Here is a 16,381-nt window from a genome sequence, read left to right as displayed (position 1 = left end):
GCGATCTCCGAGTCAAGGCGTCCGAAATACGTACCTCCTTTTTTCGGATGTAGTTTTCGGAACGTAATCCGTAAAGGGACTGTAAAAATCCGGACTAGGTCAATTCTGTTTAGATTCGCAAGGCGATTCCAACGGAATTAAGTCCAGATTTTTATCTTTTTTCGTTCCCGAGATAATCAGGATTGAAATTCGTGAAATATCACGAAAACCCAAAGTCTCCCCCTCTGACTACATCGCTTTTATCCGTATATTCGGCTCGTAGAAAAAAACTAATTCTTACAAAATGTAGCCCATTAATCCCTCTTCCAGAATCCAAGAGGTTTTTTGAAAATTTGTACAGATGTCTGAGATATCACGATGTTCGTGATACCCCCATTTCGACCAATTTTTCAGACATTTTTTATTCGGCGTTGCCGTCGGTATATTTAGCAAGTTAATTGAGAACAAAAAGTGTATAACAAGCTTTTGGTTCATTTGAATGGGGTATCGCATGTTAAAAAACGAGTACAAATCCTTCCTTTTCAACTTCCTAACACCACGACAACTACGCTGTCGATCTAAACATTACATAAGGGTTTTCAGTTACACAGACAAAAATAAAATGAAAGGTTGAGCCGACGGATATAAAACCGACTTTTTGTTTTCTCTGATCTATGTGATATAGGGAAAGTTCAAGTGTGTGGCTCTTCTCATCTTGAACACGTTCCTTCATCGATTATACTTCGACGATTTTTTTTTTCTACCGGTCTGGTATCGTCGTCTTTATTGTCCCTTTTCAGGTTCTCTTTGATTCCACCATGCTCGGTTCTTGTTATGACGTTATCGTTGAGACGACGTGTCTCAGGACTGTCACAGATTAAATCACTTTTGGTTGTTCTATTCAGCGGAAATTACAGGGGTGATACGGGCGATATTTTTCTCTTTCAACCAACCCCTCCTGCCCCTTCCCTGTTCAATGAAACTCGTCGCTTGTTAAATGAAAGATTCTAGTTAGAAGGCCGAGCGTGTGAAACAAAGAAAGTGAAAAAATTTGATGCAACTAAAGAGTTCTACATACCTCAGCAGCGCACTTTACTCAGAATAAAGGCAAGTGTAGAAGTATGGTGATTCTATATGAAAACGACCAAAACCTGTGGCGACCATCTCACGGATTTGATCGCCACTAGGCTTTTTCGAGTCATAACTATAAAAAAAAATGTCCTCGAAGGATTTTGAAAAAAAATTGGCGCGTTCGCCTGGCGCGAAGGTTGGAATTTTTTAAAAGTCCGCTTGACCGTATAATCATTAAAATGTTTTTAAGTACATTCCTGAAAAAATGAAAGAATTTCGTTTGGTCGATAATTCCGATTTTTTTAGTTGAAAAACGTCAATTTTGACGAGAATCGCATTTTTTGTACTTTTAAAATTTAATAATAATACTTTCAACTTAAACTACGAGTTTGAAATTTTGAACACACATTACTAACAGCCTCGTTGACATTTCCATCAATTTTTTGAACCTGCGTCAATTTTAACTTTACTTATATCAAATCAAATTTGATCATTTTTAAACTTTTTAAATTTCGCGCCACCAGGTGGTGCAACCTTGGATTTTGTCGCGCTTGGTCTTACAAATTTTTTTATCCATATGACAACATGTTCTGATGGATAAATCAGCCAAACAACGCATTTCAATGTACTTAAAAACATTTAAATGATTATACGGTCAAGCGGACTTTTAAAAAATTCCAACCTTCGCGCCAGGCGAACGCGCCATTTTTTTCAAAATCCTTCGAGGAAAATTTTTTTTATAGTTATGAATCGAAAAAGCCTAGTGGCGATCAAATCCGTGAGATGGTCGCCACAGGTTTTGGTCGTTTTATATGGAATCACCCAGTATATAGTGACTTGACTAATAAGCGTACTATCAAAATCAATAGCACGAAAACCTATGTATATATTTCGCTTCAATTATTTGACAATGCCAGGCAATGTTCCTCCTTCCGCACAGTTTTCATTTTTTTACTCACGATCCCGATAATCAATTTCTGCACATTTATGATGACGAATTAAATTCAGGATGAAAACGAATTAGCCTACTTTAATTTTAGGATTCTCTCTCTCTCTTGAGCCTGAGCAAGGATTAAAGTATCCAGACAGAAATCTTGAGAACAAAAAAAAGTAGACGTGCTGATGCGGTCTGAAGACACGCAAAATCGAATTAGAAAGTCGTCAATATCGGAATTGTACTAAAGTTTGGACGTTGATTACAGAGTATTATCTAAAGGTAAAAATCCAGACACGATTATTAGAAAATGCGCTTAGACAGTTGACTCCCCTCTCTTCCCTTACATAATATTTCGAGAAAAGAAGTGAAATTGATGCGTGATAATTTGCTGATAGAAACTTGTGGGTGCTTGGGAATGGTTGCTGCACGTTGACCCGCCCTTCTCCGTCACTCTGAGTATGTAAACAGGCACGACCTAGACGGACTCAACACACAGACCTGCGCTGCCGAACCCTGTAAACATCAAGGGTCATAAGCGTCCAGTTTGTTAGTTGCAAAGCAGCCGTTGGTGTTGTTGGTGCGAGCTGGGGCAAAGCTAGCAATTCTTTTGCGTGTTCACCTTAAGCTATATAAATACCGCCACTAATTGCCGTGCAGTATACCGGAACTAACTAAAATTTGAGTTCATTGACCTACCGATTTCGAGTTAGCTTATTTTGCAGTGCGTGATACAAATTTTTATTTGATTCCACATAATCATCAAGTAAAATAATATATGTATGTATTAGCTGCTCAGAATTTGCTAACTTCTTTATTCATCAGTAACTACAATTTTCTTTAATCAATTCGAAAATGTGTTATTGATTAAAAATTTGTATTAACCATTTTCAAGATACTTTGAACTATTTAAATTGACTTCGTCTGCAATGTAAGTTCTTCAATGGACGAAATGAAGAGAAAATGCCATAACAGCTATCACGCGTGTGTGTTGATTTTAACGTGGATGTGTACTCTTTCTAAAGTTGTATCACTAGATACCGGTGAGTAAATAATCGAATAATTTCTCGTTCTCGAATAATTTAGCAGTTAGCTCGAGTATTTTTCATAGAATTTATTGAAATATACATTTTTCTTTTTTTCGAAATTCTACCTAAAAATTACCCAGTATGCCTTGTTCGCTGACTGGTGCCATTACGTTATTGCGTTACGTTATTGCGTGTGTGATCGATCACAACGGAGGGAAGCACTCTAGCAATGCAGCTATAAGCCAATTTTTACTCCAGTATTCAAAAGAGCGGACCATGTTCAATTGCTCGTCGGTTGCAAATACAACTAGCTATATAGGCTAAGAGCAACCAGGAGAAGGCGGAAAAAGTCGACCGACGTGTGGCGACAATTAACCTTTTCTTTTATATAGTAATGGCCATCCAAAATTATTAGTCTCGTACTTCCTCGACTGGGTAGGTTGACTATTCTAGGGCAGAGCCATTTCCGAAAAAGTTATATTCATTTCTCAGTTCCATCTGACTAAGTGGTGCGGACCGCCGCCAGTCTATCTACAAGCTTCCTCTCGGAACAGCACTAGCGCCTAGTGGAATAGGCTACTCACTCAAAAAAGCTTTTAATTTCTAATACAGAGAACAGCACATACTCTGCTTTAGGAAAGGGGAAGGGGGGGGGGCGAGGTTGAAGGATGGGGTTTTCCGATTTTATGATTGAAAGCCGCCTTCGGGAACTCTTTCCTAGCCCACGGTACTTTTCACTTGCAGTTTGAAACTTTTTTTTTTTACGTTCAAAACGTAAGTTTTCAGAAATTCGATTTGAAATACCATATGGAGAATGAGATACGTGGGAATATACTGTTTTATACCACTTTTTGATAGGCTGCAACTGCATACATCTAGTGGCCACCCGCACCCCATAACATATATGCAGCAGTGCACAAAGAGGCGCAAACATTGCATTTCTTTTCATATGAATAATTTTTTTGTTTTCCCATCATAGAAGGATGTCATCAACAGCCAATGGGAATGCAGTCTGGAACCATCCCGGACTTGGCATTAAGCAGCAGTTCCGCGTTTGACATTCGACTCGGCCCTCAGCACGCGCGGTAGGAGAAAACCCACATTTCTAACATATTCGCCTTTTTGTTTCCGTTTCTTTCAATTTTTATTTCCTTGTTTTTAATTTCCAGTCTGGTGCACAGCCGTAGCACATATCATCAATCGTTATCAATAACAAATGATAATCATTGTTATTGCACTGCACTTTCGGTTGCAGAATTGCTTAGTCGTCATTTAACGCAACTCGGCTGTCAAACTGTTTTTAGCTTGTAGGCCTGTACCGTTTTCTCCGCGCAATACATTTAGCGTGCGTTTGAGGTGGTAACGCCCAATAATCCCTAAGACATTCTGGCGAAGGAAAGAACGATGCCTTGCCAAGTTGTTAGAAGTGCTTTCAACTTTATTCCTTTATTACGCTGAAAGCACATCGCGTTATTATAGAAAACAACTTTTATGTATTTAGAGACGAATGTCGTTTAATATCATGTTTTCCGTGAACGCAACAATGAAAATACTATACCAATAGTCAAAGTGTAAAGTTGAGTATAGAGGAGAAAGAAAGTGGTCAGCCGAGAAATAATATGCTAGACATAGATATCCTCTGAAAAAAAGCTAAAATTCACAGACAGACATGGCTAGACACAACGCGGAAAGCCGGAGCGATAATAGAGGCCAGACAAGAGCTGCCGGATACTGGGCCGCTCAATGGGGGTCACTGGCATCAATTGCGGGAGACCTAAAAAAAAGGGAAATTTAGCAAACTAGAAGTTTAGTCACGTGAATTATTGACTTTAGACCGAGCAAAATTGCTTTTTCGCGTTAGCTTGAATAACGAAATGACGAATACATATGTGACTTGTATACTTGCATTATTTTTGGATTGCTTTTCCTAATGGATCAAGCGTATATAGCATGCCTATCAATTTTGTGTATTTTCTTTTTTCTCACAAGTTGTCGTGCAAGATCGAAAAAAGTGAGCAGCAAGGTTTTCCAACGACGCATAACCTACCGCTGTCGTGTTTCGACTTTGAACGAAGGCCGGCGAAATTAGACTTTGCGTGACTGTGTGGAGGGAGAAGAGCCTGCAGCTAACATTGATCTTATTGGACATAATATGTTTGGCTTTTCGAATTCGTAACGGCTGATTACCAAAGTCTCATTTATACAGTCATGGGAGAAATATTCGTATAGAGGTTGTTCCCCGGGCTGCATATATAGTCTTTACATATACAATAGTTTTACAGTATACAAATTCGTCAATAGAACTCCTTCAAATCGCATGGTTGCTAGTTTGCTACATAAAATATAATCTATAGTCGTCCGGCGCACGATGCGTTCGGAGATTTCGTGACCGGCGCTCATCCGAAATAAAACTCGTCGGGCGTGCTCGAATATGTGACATTTGCCAGATCCGGAAAAAGAAAAGCATGACGGGCCGTAATCCAATAATCACTTTTGATGGTGGTCTGGTCTCATCATCATGACGAAATGTGAAATCCGTGTCATAAAATATTCCAGTGAATCCATAAACATATCTGGGCAAGTATCTGCGCGCTGCATATAAGATTAAACAATGAGAAAAGTACAGAGTCCGTGCTAGACTTTTATATATAAGGGATAGAGAATTGTATATCAAACGATAATCCTTTCAGGACGTCCTGAAAACCCTGTGAAGAGCACACCCCTCCCCTCCCCCTCTTCCATTCCCCTATATTTCTTATCTGTTCGTCAATGCAAAGTATCTTTGAACTTTCCAATAATCAGAACATATATTGATTACTACTCGTCCCCACTATATGACGGACGTGATGGAGACAATGCAGTGAGTTCTGAAAACAACTTATTTCCGCGCTAATCTTTAATGTTGATCATTTAATCTAAAATGATCATTGTTAATATTCATTACCTAATCTTCGTTATGTTATACGCGTAAAATTATGTAGTCATTGAAGAAAAATTCTTTTTTTTCCCCCAATTTTTACGTCGATAGGCTGAATATTGATCGGAGTGGAGGTGCCTGGTGCCCAAAGCAACAAATAGCCGAAAACGTGAAGGAATATTTACAGATTAACTTGGCCAACGTCTCTGTCATCAACGGAATAGCAACTCAGGGTCGATACGGCAACGGGCGGGGCCAAGAATACGCCGAACAGTTTAAATTAGAATACTGGCGACCGGAATTGGACCTATGGCATACCTATCGTCAACGAGACGGTAACGATGTACGTGATGAGGATCCCATATAATAACGTATTCAGTTTCGTTTATAGGTTATTCTCTAATGATGGCATATTGTGCAAAACAATTTCTGTTTTCAATCAATGATGACACAGTGTAGCTGATTAGTTTGTTTTGTAGATTTTTGAAGGCAACTGGGACACGACAACGGTCATTCATCATGATCTCTATCCACCAATTATCACAAAAAGCCTTCGAGTCATCCCTTATGGAGTCCATCCAAGAACTGTGTGCATGCGGACGGAACTTTACGGATGCATTTGGAATGGTAAAATGTATCGTTAGATGAATGAAACATGATGCTATCAAATATATGTTTAATCTACCTAGATATTTTATCTGAGAGGGAAGAAAATAGTGACTAACACAATCGAGCCCTATTGAAGTCTCGGATAATTAACAAATTGCTTATTAATATTTTTTTTTATTTGATAATAAGCTCACGACGATCTTACGATTAATCTTTAAAAAATCTATATTTTGGTACACGGGACAAAGACAATAGACACGCCGCATACGGACATAAGCAAATGACCTTCAGATTGCTGCAATATTTTTCCGATCCATTTCATCTCGACCCATCTCAACACTTACACTTGAGCACTCACATATAATTAAATTAAGGGCGCCGTCTCAGCTGACATTAATGATGCATCAACTTCTGTGCTTGGGAGTATTCATCGTAGACTTCCAAAAGCTTTCTACAGTGACACTATAAGGGGATAAGATAAAGGAATATAGGAATAAGATAAGGATTTTTAAAAAATTCATATCAACTGTGCTTGGGAATAACCGGAGTGGCTCCATCATTTGATGTTTCTACTTCCGCTGCTGGCACAATATAGCTTTCCGTGCTCAGCGTTTTAGCTGTTTACCCATTAATATTCATATTTAGCAATTATTAATAGTACCAAAGCTTTGATGCTTTCTTTCATGTGAGGGGAGAATACGCAGACGCATGCGTAATATGCAGTTTTTCAGGAAGCTCAGACATGAAACTCTCGATTTCAAAGTGAAAACGACGGTTTACTTACTTATCTTTTATTTTTAATCGCTTAGTTACTATATTCCTCATTGTACATATTGTCTCATTGTACAAAAAAAGTGCCGCGTTTGTGTGTTTCCATAAATAATAATTAATAACCACTCAGATAATTACGTCATTTCCGTTTCTAAACTAAAACTGTCTAACTCATGTTTTGCATTTGGTAAAAGCAGAAAATGTATCAACCACTTACTCGACTCCGGGGAGAGCTTCAGTGAGCGATTCCGTAATTGTGGAAGATAAGAGTTACGATGGCTTTAAAGACCACAGCCAATTGACTCGGTCTGGGGGCTTGTGGATGTTAACGGACGGCGAATACGGACTGACAAATTTCAAAGTGAACTCGATCAGCCTAGAAGGTATATCTTTATTGGTCTCGAATCGAAGCGGGCTCAAGTATTTAAGCCGTTTCAAGCTGTAGCCTCATCAGAATCCTTTGGCATTTCATATGTTTCATCGTGTCCGAATTCTAACAGGGCAAGGATGGGTGGGATGGAAAACTCACGATTCAATCAGGGAGAAACCGATCGAACTAGTGTTCAACTTTGGAGCTATTCGGAATTTTTCGGCTGTCCACATCGTAAATAAATAATTTATAATTATTATAACAGTAATAATAAATAAGGATTCAAATTTTACAGCACACAGGAAATCAGTTTGCGAAAGGTGTTCAAGTACGTTAAGTTCCATTGAAAAACCTAAATTACTACATAGCAAAACATATAAAGTTAAAAGTTGTAGTTGAACATATGTTACAAACATTTCTAGGTCTTCTCTAAAGCCAGTTTGAGATTCAGTATCAGTGGGCTGAGGTTCAGTCAGCAATACATTAATTACTTCTATATGGAAGATTTGGCATTGGAAAACCCTCGTAATGGTACGTACATTTTCTGCGAAATTTTCTTGATTCACCTTGATTGATTTAATTAACCGAATTTGTTTGAAAATTCTTTATTTCCTTTATAGTCACCATTCGGATCCCACACCTGTGCGCTGCATTCGTGAAAATCCAATTGTGGTTTGCTGCTCCGTGGATAATGATAAGCGAAGTTACCTTTGACTCAAGTATGTATACCCCACCGGTAGTTTCAGCTAATACCCAACCATCCTCAAACAGGAAGTATTCTGTCTTCCCAGTTGCAATACAGATTACAGAAATTATAGAGATGTTTTTGTTTTTCTCGCTGTATTAGCCATTCATCAATATCAACTTTTCTTTCTTTTTTTTTTTTTTTTAATTTGATAATTAGCGGGAGCAGAACCACGAAATTCTTTCTTCTAATAATGAGATTAGGGAAACTATTTTTTATCTCCCACAGTCCCACTCCTTCCCCTTTTCGAGCGAGTTGGTTAAATTCAGCAACGCATTGATCGATAAGATTCACAACAATCGATTTATTCCGAGGTATTTTTTTAATTTTACCGTAAGAGGAACCGGTTGACCGAAAGCGGAACTAGCTGTGCAGTTCAACCTTTGCGACACCCTGTCGATGTCGCTTTCTTCTGGCTTCCTTGTGGCCTCCGAACAATTTTCAAAAGCTTTTGACGCTTCTGTACCCAATCAACTTGACGTGAATATTGCCAATTCTTTGCATAAAGGAAGCGGAAGAAGAGCGGATTTAGATTTGCAAATGATTCTGACTTGAGGAACTGGAAAAAAAATACCCGCGCGCGAAGAATGCATTCGATAAGCATCCTTATAAATTCAAGATAGGGAATTTTTATTGTCGCGCTTGACACGACTCGTTTCCGTGCTCACTAAGAAAAATGTTGGAATTTGTATCTCAGTGAATTCGAGGATTTTTTCCTCCCGAGATTAACACAGTTACGTTGTCGACCAGCAGCTGGTAAATGTCAAGAATTAAACTAAATTTAATTTTCAAAAATACGGAATAAGGGAACAAAGACAATCATGACGAGTAGTTAATATTTTTTTATTTCTAAGCAGTTATAGATAGGGGTAAATTAAAATAAGTGTCCCGACAAGTCTCACCCTCCCTTAATTGATAAATCCATTTTTGGTTCGAAGACAGTTTTTTCGTGCGAGATATTGATATCGATATTATTCAGATTCATTTTTTATGTATGTAGGGACATCTAGCTCCAAAATAAAACTGACTTTTTTTTTCCAGATGTTATTGAGGAGCATAAATTAAAAAACATGATGCTGGTTGATGTTGCAGCCAGTGAACAAAACGAGGATGTGTTGCTGCAAAATGAATCAAGACCACCTTCGGAATCGACAATTTTAAATAGTACCTGCCTATATTTCACCGTATTATGCCATTATTAGCCGAACAAAACACAATTTAAGCCAATCATTTGTCTTTAGTTTCACGTTTTTCGCTGGCTTCATTCACTCGTTTTATTAATTCCATTCTTTCACTATTTAATCAGCAGCTTCATTCCGTGGCTACTTTGAAGCCATTGTGGGAGCTTTATCGGCTGCCATGCTTCTACTCATAACAGCGATTGTTATTATCATTGTTATGTCACATCGCAAAAAAACTGTGCAAGAAAACCTAGTGGCATTCAACGTTCCGTTTGATGTTAGTAGCGGAAACACAATTGATGTATTTCACATTACGTGACCGAATGACTTATTTTACTTTTATTTTGTCATAATGGATACAGATCGACACTTTGAACGGAAAGGAATCTGTTATGGGATTTAGTAGCACTACCGAAAAGACGAATACTATTTCCAAATTTCAGTACGTTCTGCCGGTGAATGAAAAAAAGGATCTTATCTTAGAATATGCAGGTTAGTAAAAAAAAATTACACCATTTAAAATAAATTAGGCTAATAAGGCAATTTAATCAGCGGCGCATAACAACTATTTACATATATATGATTATCTTTATAAAGTGTCATCACCAACGAAATCATGGACCGCAACTCAGCCGATTCGGGTTCAGCAACAATACAATACTTTGCATAATATTATTCCTACCACACGCCGTGATAAGGCTTCGAGTTTCAATAGCTACGTCAACCCCTGTGTAGCCACAATTCCCAACAAAGGAATATTAGACGGAAAGTCTGGGCGGATGGCGACGAGGTCGTCGGATGTGGTTAGTTAAAATTGTTGACGTTCTTAGCTGATTTCTTGCAACACGACTAGAATGCGAATAATTACCGGTAAATGATATTAAAATTGAACGTATCATATCTGCAGAGCAGCATCGCTTGGAACATCAAACCTCAGTCTCACCGATTTGCTGTCGATAATCTTCCAGAGGCTCACGTTCCTGAAATCCCCAAACAATCCCTGAAATCGTTAGAATGGCTTGGGTCATCTGCCGACGGAGAAGTAAAATTTCTATATAGGCCTAAATAGCTATAACACGTAATTATAGCACTGCCGACCGTACTATGACATGTTCGAATTTAATCGTCTAGGCCCACATATGCCATGTGGAGAAAAGCGGTGGCGGAAATGTTCTCATCCAGAAACCTGTGATGGTGCGCTGGGGTGCCGTCAAAGAAATGGATCACTTCATGGACGAGATCAGGCTGTTGTCTTCCATCGACCATCCAAACATCTGTTTTCTACTTGCATACAGTTACTCAGCGGGAATGGGTTACGCAATTTTCGAATGTCCCATATACGGAGATCTCAACAGTTATTTAAAGCATCTACCTCTAATAAGGTAATCAAGATTAAGGATTAAGGATCTTGAAATTTAAAATCGTTGCATGTACCAGCAAACACATTTCTCTATTGAACATATGGAAGCTGGAATTGAAACTGTTAAATTAGTATTTACTAAAGAATGTTTTATTTCTTGCCAAGAAACTATTTTTTAAAAAGTAGTTTGGATTATTTACAGCAACAAGAGCGTATTCAAACTATCTTGTCAAATAGCACGGGCTGTGAAATACCTTGAAGAGAAAGGAATGGTGCACAAGGATCTTGCCACAAGGTAAATTTCATTTTATGAATACATAAATGAACTCAAATTGATAATGTCTCTTTAACAATAGTACATTTGGAATGCATATTACATAAGAAGGTTTACATTATTTTTTGTTTGCCCATCCAGGAATTGCTTAGTGGGTCCCGACTTGCAAATTAAAATATGTGATTTGGCTATCATTTGCGCCGCATTCAAGGACGATTACGGCGAAGTTCGTGGACGAAAATCTCTTCCCATCCGCTGGATTGCGTGGGAAACCATCGTAATGGTAAATATTTTAATTTACAAAAAAAAATTTGTAAGGAACTATGATGACGATAAAACATTAATTTTCAAATTGAATAGGACAAATTCACTTACAGCAGCTCTGTCTGGGTATGCGAACAAAAAATCAACTTTGCCACTAAGTCTTTTTTGAAAAAAACGTATTTTATTCTACCTTAAAGATGTTAGCTGTAACGGTGTGGGAAATTTCCACAGTGGCGAAAGAGAAGCCGTACGGTTCCATGAATGATACGCAAGTGATTTTGAACGCCGATCACTTTTTTTATGCAGACGGCAAGCAGGTACTATATAATTATTTTAACCAAAATTAATTTTCCATGCAAATATATGTATACTAGCTGATTAAGCCCTTTTCGATTCAGGTGATTTTGCCCAAACCAAAAGGACGGCCTTGCCAGCTTTACAAATGGATGGCGATGTGTTGGTCCCGAGACGAAGCAAAACGACCTTCTTTAAACGAATCAGTCACTTTTCTGGATCAATTAACAAAAGATTATTAAGTACGTGCACCTTTTTATTCGTTATTTATAGGACCAGATTATGAATATTCTGTCAGCTTCTGTTTTGATACTAAATAGAGCTAAGACTAATGCTAATTTACTCCACATAAATCTGTTAGCCATTCTGGGGCATAACTTTGTTCTTTGTAATCTTTGTATATCTATAATTGTATACCGTATGTAAATGTATGACTAGATGTAGTAATCGAACGAAATATTTACATATTAGGTCACGATCAACCAATTTCTTAAAAGTTTTTTTTTATTCAAATCGAGAGCATTTTAACAGTTGAACTGGGTTTGAACAAGGGTGCCTAACAACGTTGATAAAGCGGATGAAAAACATTTGGTGCGGACAGTGATCGGAAGAAAACACACTCATGGAACTCTACATGCCAAAACCCCGTTGACTAAAAAACCAGTAATTCCCAACGACGCCTAAAAATTATTTCTTAAATCGCTTGGAGTCATTTGTGAACGATGACCATTGATCAATGAAATTATTTAATCTACTGCGTGTTCGAATTTTAATCGCCGTTTGGCGATAAGCGGATGCGGTTCTCAACCACACAGACATGAGATCCGTTTTTTAACTTTTTAGACCAGACTAGATGAGATGTACAACAGCAAATTTTTAGTTATCGAAGTTTAAGTTGTTCGTGCCCACAACTCTCGAGAAATATTGTGTGCCGGATTTCGTATAAAATAGGGAAGGGAAAGGAAGTCAGATCACTTTGTTCGACCGAGTTGTTTTTATCTAATGGGGGCGCGTGAAAAATGAATCTGAGTTGTGGCGATTTCTTTTACCATTCTCTTCTGTTTGCGACTGCTGTTGTTGCTGTTGGGTAGTCTGTTGCTGCTGTTGGGCGATCTGGCGATTCCTTTGCTGCTGAAGTCCGTTGCCGTTGCGATAGTTCAACAGTTCACGAATGTGTTGGACAATTAATCCAATGGCCACTAAAAATAAAAATCCATCGAGATTATTTATTTCGTTCCACGCATAACAATCAATTCATGTGACATATTTAGAACCCTGTGTGCCATTTAGAAAACAAAAATCTTAACTTATTGAAATAGTTTGAGACGACGATGTGCTGGTTGTCTTATCTCTCGTGTGCGAATAGGATATTTTATATTACGCAATAATGACTAGTTATGTCGAGTTCGTTACGAAGGACCAGGCAAGGATGTGATTTATGTATAGCTTTTTATATTTAGAAACACGATCACCCCTGTATTTATGTCTTGAATGACGAATATTTCTAACGATTTGAAATCTACACAACGTCGCAACAGAACGTCTTGAACGAAACGCTCTGATGAAACAAGGCAATTCAACAATAAAGTGTATTATCGGTCCATTTCAATTACAGTCCCTTCACGAATAAGAAATCCAGCAGCGCGATACGTCACAGTTAGAATCACAGATCTCTGAGCTGTCAGATTTTCTTTCATTTTCCACTTCGTGATAGGAGAGAACGCAAAATATTACTTTGATTCAGTACACCAATGAGAAATGGAGAAAAATTAATAAGGCACATTTGAATTGTCTGAGAAAAAAAAGAATCAGACAAAAAAGGGATACCGTGACGAACAATATGTTCTGTTACAAGACAAAAAAGAAAAGTCAAATGGGTATGATAATCGGAATGAGGATTTTAAAACCATCATATATATGAGAGGTGTTACAGGGAACGCATATCAAATGGTAATGACTTGGGCGCCGCCAATGGTAAGCTAAGCATTCCAAATCCCTAACCCCATTTACGCATCTCACGAACGAACTGTACTAGGTCCCTCCATATATCCCATCTTCAAGAAGACATCATAGCAGCACTTTGTAAAAAGGATCCCCTACTTCCAGTCAGATTCGCATTGCAGATAACAATGTCTCTTATGTGCTGGACGATTAATCCAATGGCCACTGAAAATAAAAATATAGCCTATAGCAAATGCATGCCCTACAGCAACTGGAAAGATGGCATCAATCAACAATGACTTTTACAATCAGAATACTGAAAAAATATGAGAACAGGATTTTCTCTTATATTATTGCGAATATATAGTCTCACGCATAAATGCGTGGGTGCGATGTTGCGCATTGAAAATATTGTAGTGAACCACCATGATAAATAAACTGTGTAGTTTCGGCTGGTAAAGAACTTCAAAATATTTCTTATCATGCACGCCATCTCCATTCAGGAAAGTAAATTAAGAACTACGTTACTGTACCAAGCCAACTGACCTGTGTTATCCGCTCCGCGAGGTATAATGACATCAGCAAACTTTTTGGTCTAAAAAGAAATTTCAGGTTATTAACTTCAATTTTAATGGCAGCAGCATTGATAACTTCATTCATCTTTTTTAAATTTCACGTCATCAGATTCTAAACAAGGTTTACCGGTAAACAGAATTCTTCAAAAGCTGGTTTAACTAGCATAGTGTACTGAGCCAATACTTGCTCCAGATCCCTTCCACGCTCTCGAATATCGCGAAGAACTATTAATGGATTACACAAAAATTATATTACTAGTTAACAATGAGGAATTGTAATCTTAAAACCTCTTCTTGATAAGCGAGTATCAGCATCAGTGTCAACAAAAAGCTTCATATGAAAGACTTCTCTTATTTCAGGGAAATAAAAGACCAAGATTCCTTCAAATAGCAGGACATCAGCAGGATAAATGGTGACAAATTCATCCAATTTTCTGCAAAAAATATGAAATACATGATGAACATTCCATGACGTTACAATTAGTTAGAATTTGTCAAACCTTGAGTTGGTCTTGAAGTCATAAACAGGAATTTTGCAAACTCTTCCATCCAAGATATCCTTGAGTGTCTTTAAAATAAGTTGATTATCAAATGCATCTAAATTTAAAAATTAATAAAACATTTAGTAAAACATTTATACTACTAAAAATTGTTAAAAAATTTATGGGGTGGAACAAACCTGGATGATCGAAATTGAATAGACCTTTAGAAGCTTTGATGCTTTCTGCAGGATTTAATTCTCGATAGAAACTGTCCTGACTGATACAGACAACTTGTCGTTGCCTGTGGTCAATTTCATCTAGGAAGAGAAAGGAGGGTTAATGACTTCTGCACAGCGAGAATCTTTAAATTTTTAACAAACCTTGTCCAAGTTTTTCCATGATTCTTGAACAAACTGTTGACTGCAAGTGACAGTAAGAAAATCAATGTCATACCCATCCCAGCCATTGCAAATTTAATCACGTTCTGTGCGATTAGTTACCTTGCCAGATGCTGTTCCACCAGCTACGCCAATTAGAAATGGTGTTTTGGTACCATATCCATTAAAATTTTTTAATCCGTTGTAGGAAAACCTTCTGTCTGAAGCCATAGCTGACATTAACAGAGTCGGCGGAGAGAAAAATAGCTTGTGAGGATTTCTAAACTGAGTTCTTATGCTATGGTTTACCGCATGGCGTATAGCTGAAGCAGCTGCCATGCCTGAGAGCCTAACGAGAGAAATTCGGTCGATAAGACAGCGTTACAAAATTTACCTAATCCTTATAAGATAAGAGTGACGATATTGGAATAAATGGAGGAATCCAAAAAATCTGAAAAGATGTAACACACATTTAACTTTTTGTTTACATTTTTCATACTTCAGATTCAGACTCATTTAAAATAAAATAGCGAATCACTAATTTACTGGCAATGAGGCAATAGGCCCGCTTTATTTAGCCCTATTTTTCAAACAAAATTAACAAATTGAATTTAACTCTTCTCGAAATGCCCCCCCCCCCCCCCTGTAGCTGTAAGGCACTCCTTACAGCTAAAATGTAATGGCAATACAAGTACTAATGCTAATTCCAATAGCAAACAGTATAGTGGCAAGAAGGCAAGAGTTTTGAATTAAATTATTAATAAACTGATATAAGTAAAAACTATAAGAAGAAGACGTGAGCACCCAGGAAAAAAGCAGGCATTTCAAAACCACTGACATAGACGACACAAAACAAGCAAGAGATTATGACGATGTCCAGAGGAAATCGAAAGCAGCCCGAGGAGCTTTCTTCAAACCGAAGAATAACGCTGACATATTTTCGAAGCGAATATTTCAGAACATTAATGAAAATGGGCCGGTATAATGTTTACTTGTTGAACGCCGAGGAAAGTCGCGCGTTAGTGATCATTTTGCACCTCAGTCTCGCTAAATTCCCCATTACCGCACCTTTCCGAATTTTACCCGCAGTTGCCGGTACTAAAACTGCAGACACATTTTCGACGAATAAGCCCTTCACTAAAAAAAACTATGGCCTAAAAGAAACTAAAACATAGAGTTTAAACTGTTAATTGATTTTCAAATATACAC

The 16,381-nt window shown here is 37.8% G+C and overlaps 2 protein-coding genes and 1 long non-coding RNA gene across 15 annotated transcripts; 2 read left to right on the top strand and 1 right to left on the bottom strand.

Moving 5' to 3' along the window:
* Window positions 1-2,498: 2,498 nt before the first annotated feature.
* Window positions 2,499-12,279, top strand: LOC124208517 (discoidin domain-containing receptor tyrosine kinase B-like). Of its 3 annotated transcripts, XM_046606280.1 has the most exons (21): window positions 2,499-2,808; window positions 2,880-3,027; window positions 3,992-4,097; window positions 6,041-6,272; window positions 6,409-6,556; window positions 7,504-7,692; window positions 7,810-7,913; window positions 7,975-8,007; window positions 8,102-8,210; window positions 8,300-8,398; window positions 9,466-9,588; window positions 9,731-9,906; window positions 9,968-10,097; window positions 10,203-10,408; window positions 10,513-10,647; window positions 10,737-10,987; window positions 11,168-11,260; window positions 11,381-11,522; window positions 11,600-11,629; window positions 11,701-11,820; window positions 11,902-12,279. In XM_046606280.1, the coding sequence occupies exons 2-21, from the start codon at window positions 2,928-2,930 to the stop codon at window positions 12,037-12,039; spliced, it is 2,664 nt and encodes an 887-aa protein (XP_046462236.1). In that variant the 5' UTR covers window positions 2,499-2,808; window positions 2,880-2,927; the 3' UTR covers window positions 12,040-12,279. The 3 variants fall into 3 exon arrangements, with proteins under 3 accessions (XP_046462236.1, XP_046462238.1, XP_046462237.1); XM_046606282.1 differs by having other exon boundaries at window positions 2,499-3,027; window positions 7,507-7,692; window positions 9,734-9,882; XM_046606281.1 differs by having other exon boundaries at window positions 2,499-3,027; window positions 9,731-9,882.
* On the bottom strand, window positions 11,100-15,547 carry LOC124208518 (uridine-cytidine kinase 2-B-like). Of its 11 annotated transcripts, none has more exons than XR_006880488.1 (11): window positions 15,296-15,542; window positions 15,176-15,215; window positions 14,993-15,112; window positions 14,814-14,910; window positions 14,602-14,747; window positions 14,441-14,538; window positions 14,285-14,333; window positions 12,847-12,996; window positions 11,694-12,012; window positions 11,615-11,625; window positions 11,100-11,494 (listed from the first exon to the last, which is right to left on the bottom strand). XR_006880488.1 is itself a non-coding variant. In XM_046606285.1 (9 exons), the coding sequence occupies exons 1-9, from the start codon at window positions 15,509-15,511 to the stop codon at window positions 12,005-12,007; spliced, it is 924 nt and encodes a 307-aa protein (XP_046462241.1). In that variant the 5' UTR covers window positions 15,512-15,542; the 3' UTR covers window positions 11,100-12,004. The 11 variants fall into 11 exon arrangements, 3 of the variants coding, with proteins under 3 accessions (XP_046462241.1, XP_046462240.1, XP_046462242.1); XR_006880491.1 differs by having other exon boundaries at window positions 11,615-11,621; XR_006880487.1 differs by lacking the exon at window positions 11,615-11,625 and having other exon boundaries at window positions 11,694-11,823; window positions 11,935-12,012.
* On the top strand, window positions 14,208-14,948 carry LOC124208519. Its single transcript, XR_006880492.1, has 2 exons — window positions 14,208-14,350; window positions 14,423-14,948. It is a non-coding gene; the product is annotated as an uncharacterized LOC124208519 (long non-coding RNA).
* Window positions 15,548-16,381: the final 834 nt, after the last annotated feature.

This window comes from Daphnia pulex, chromosome 12 (assembly GCF_021134715.1).
Source record: "Daphnia pulex isolate KAP4 chromosome 12, ASM2113471v1".
Lineage (NCBI taxonomy): Eukaryota > Metazoa > Arthropoda > Branchiopoda > Diplostraca > Daphniidae > Daphnia > Daphnia pulex.
This window is presented reverse-complemented; position numbering and strand designations above follow the sequence as displayed.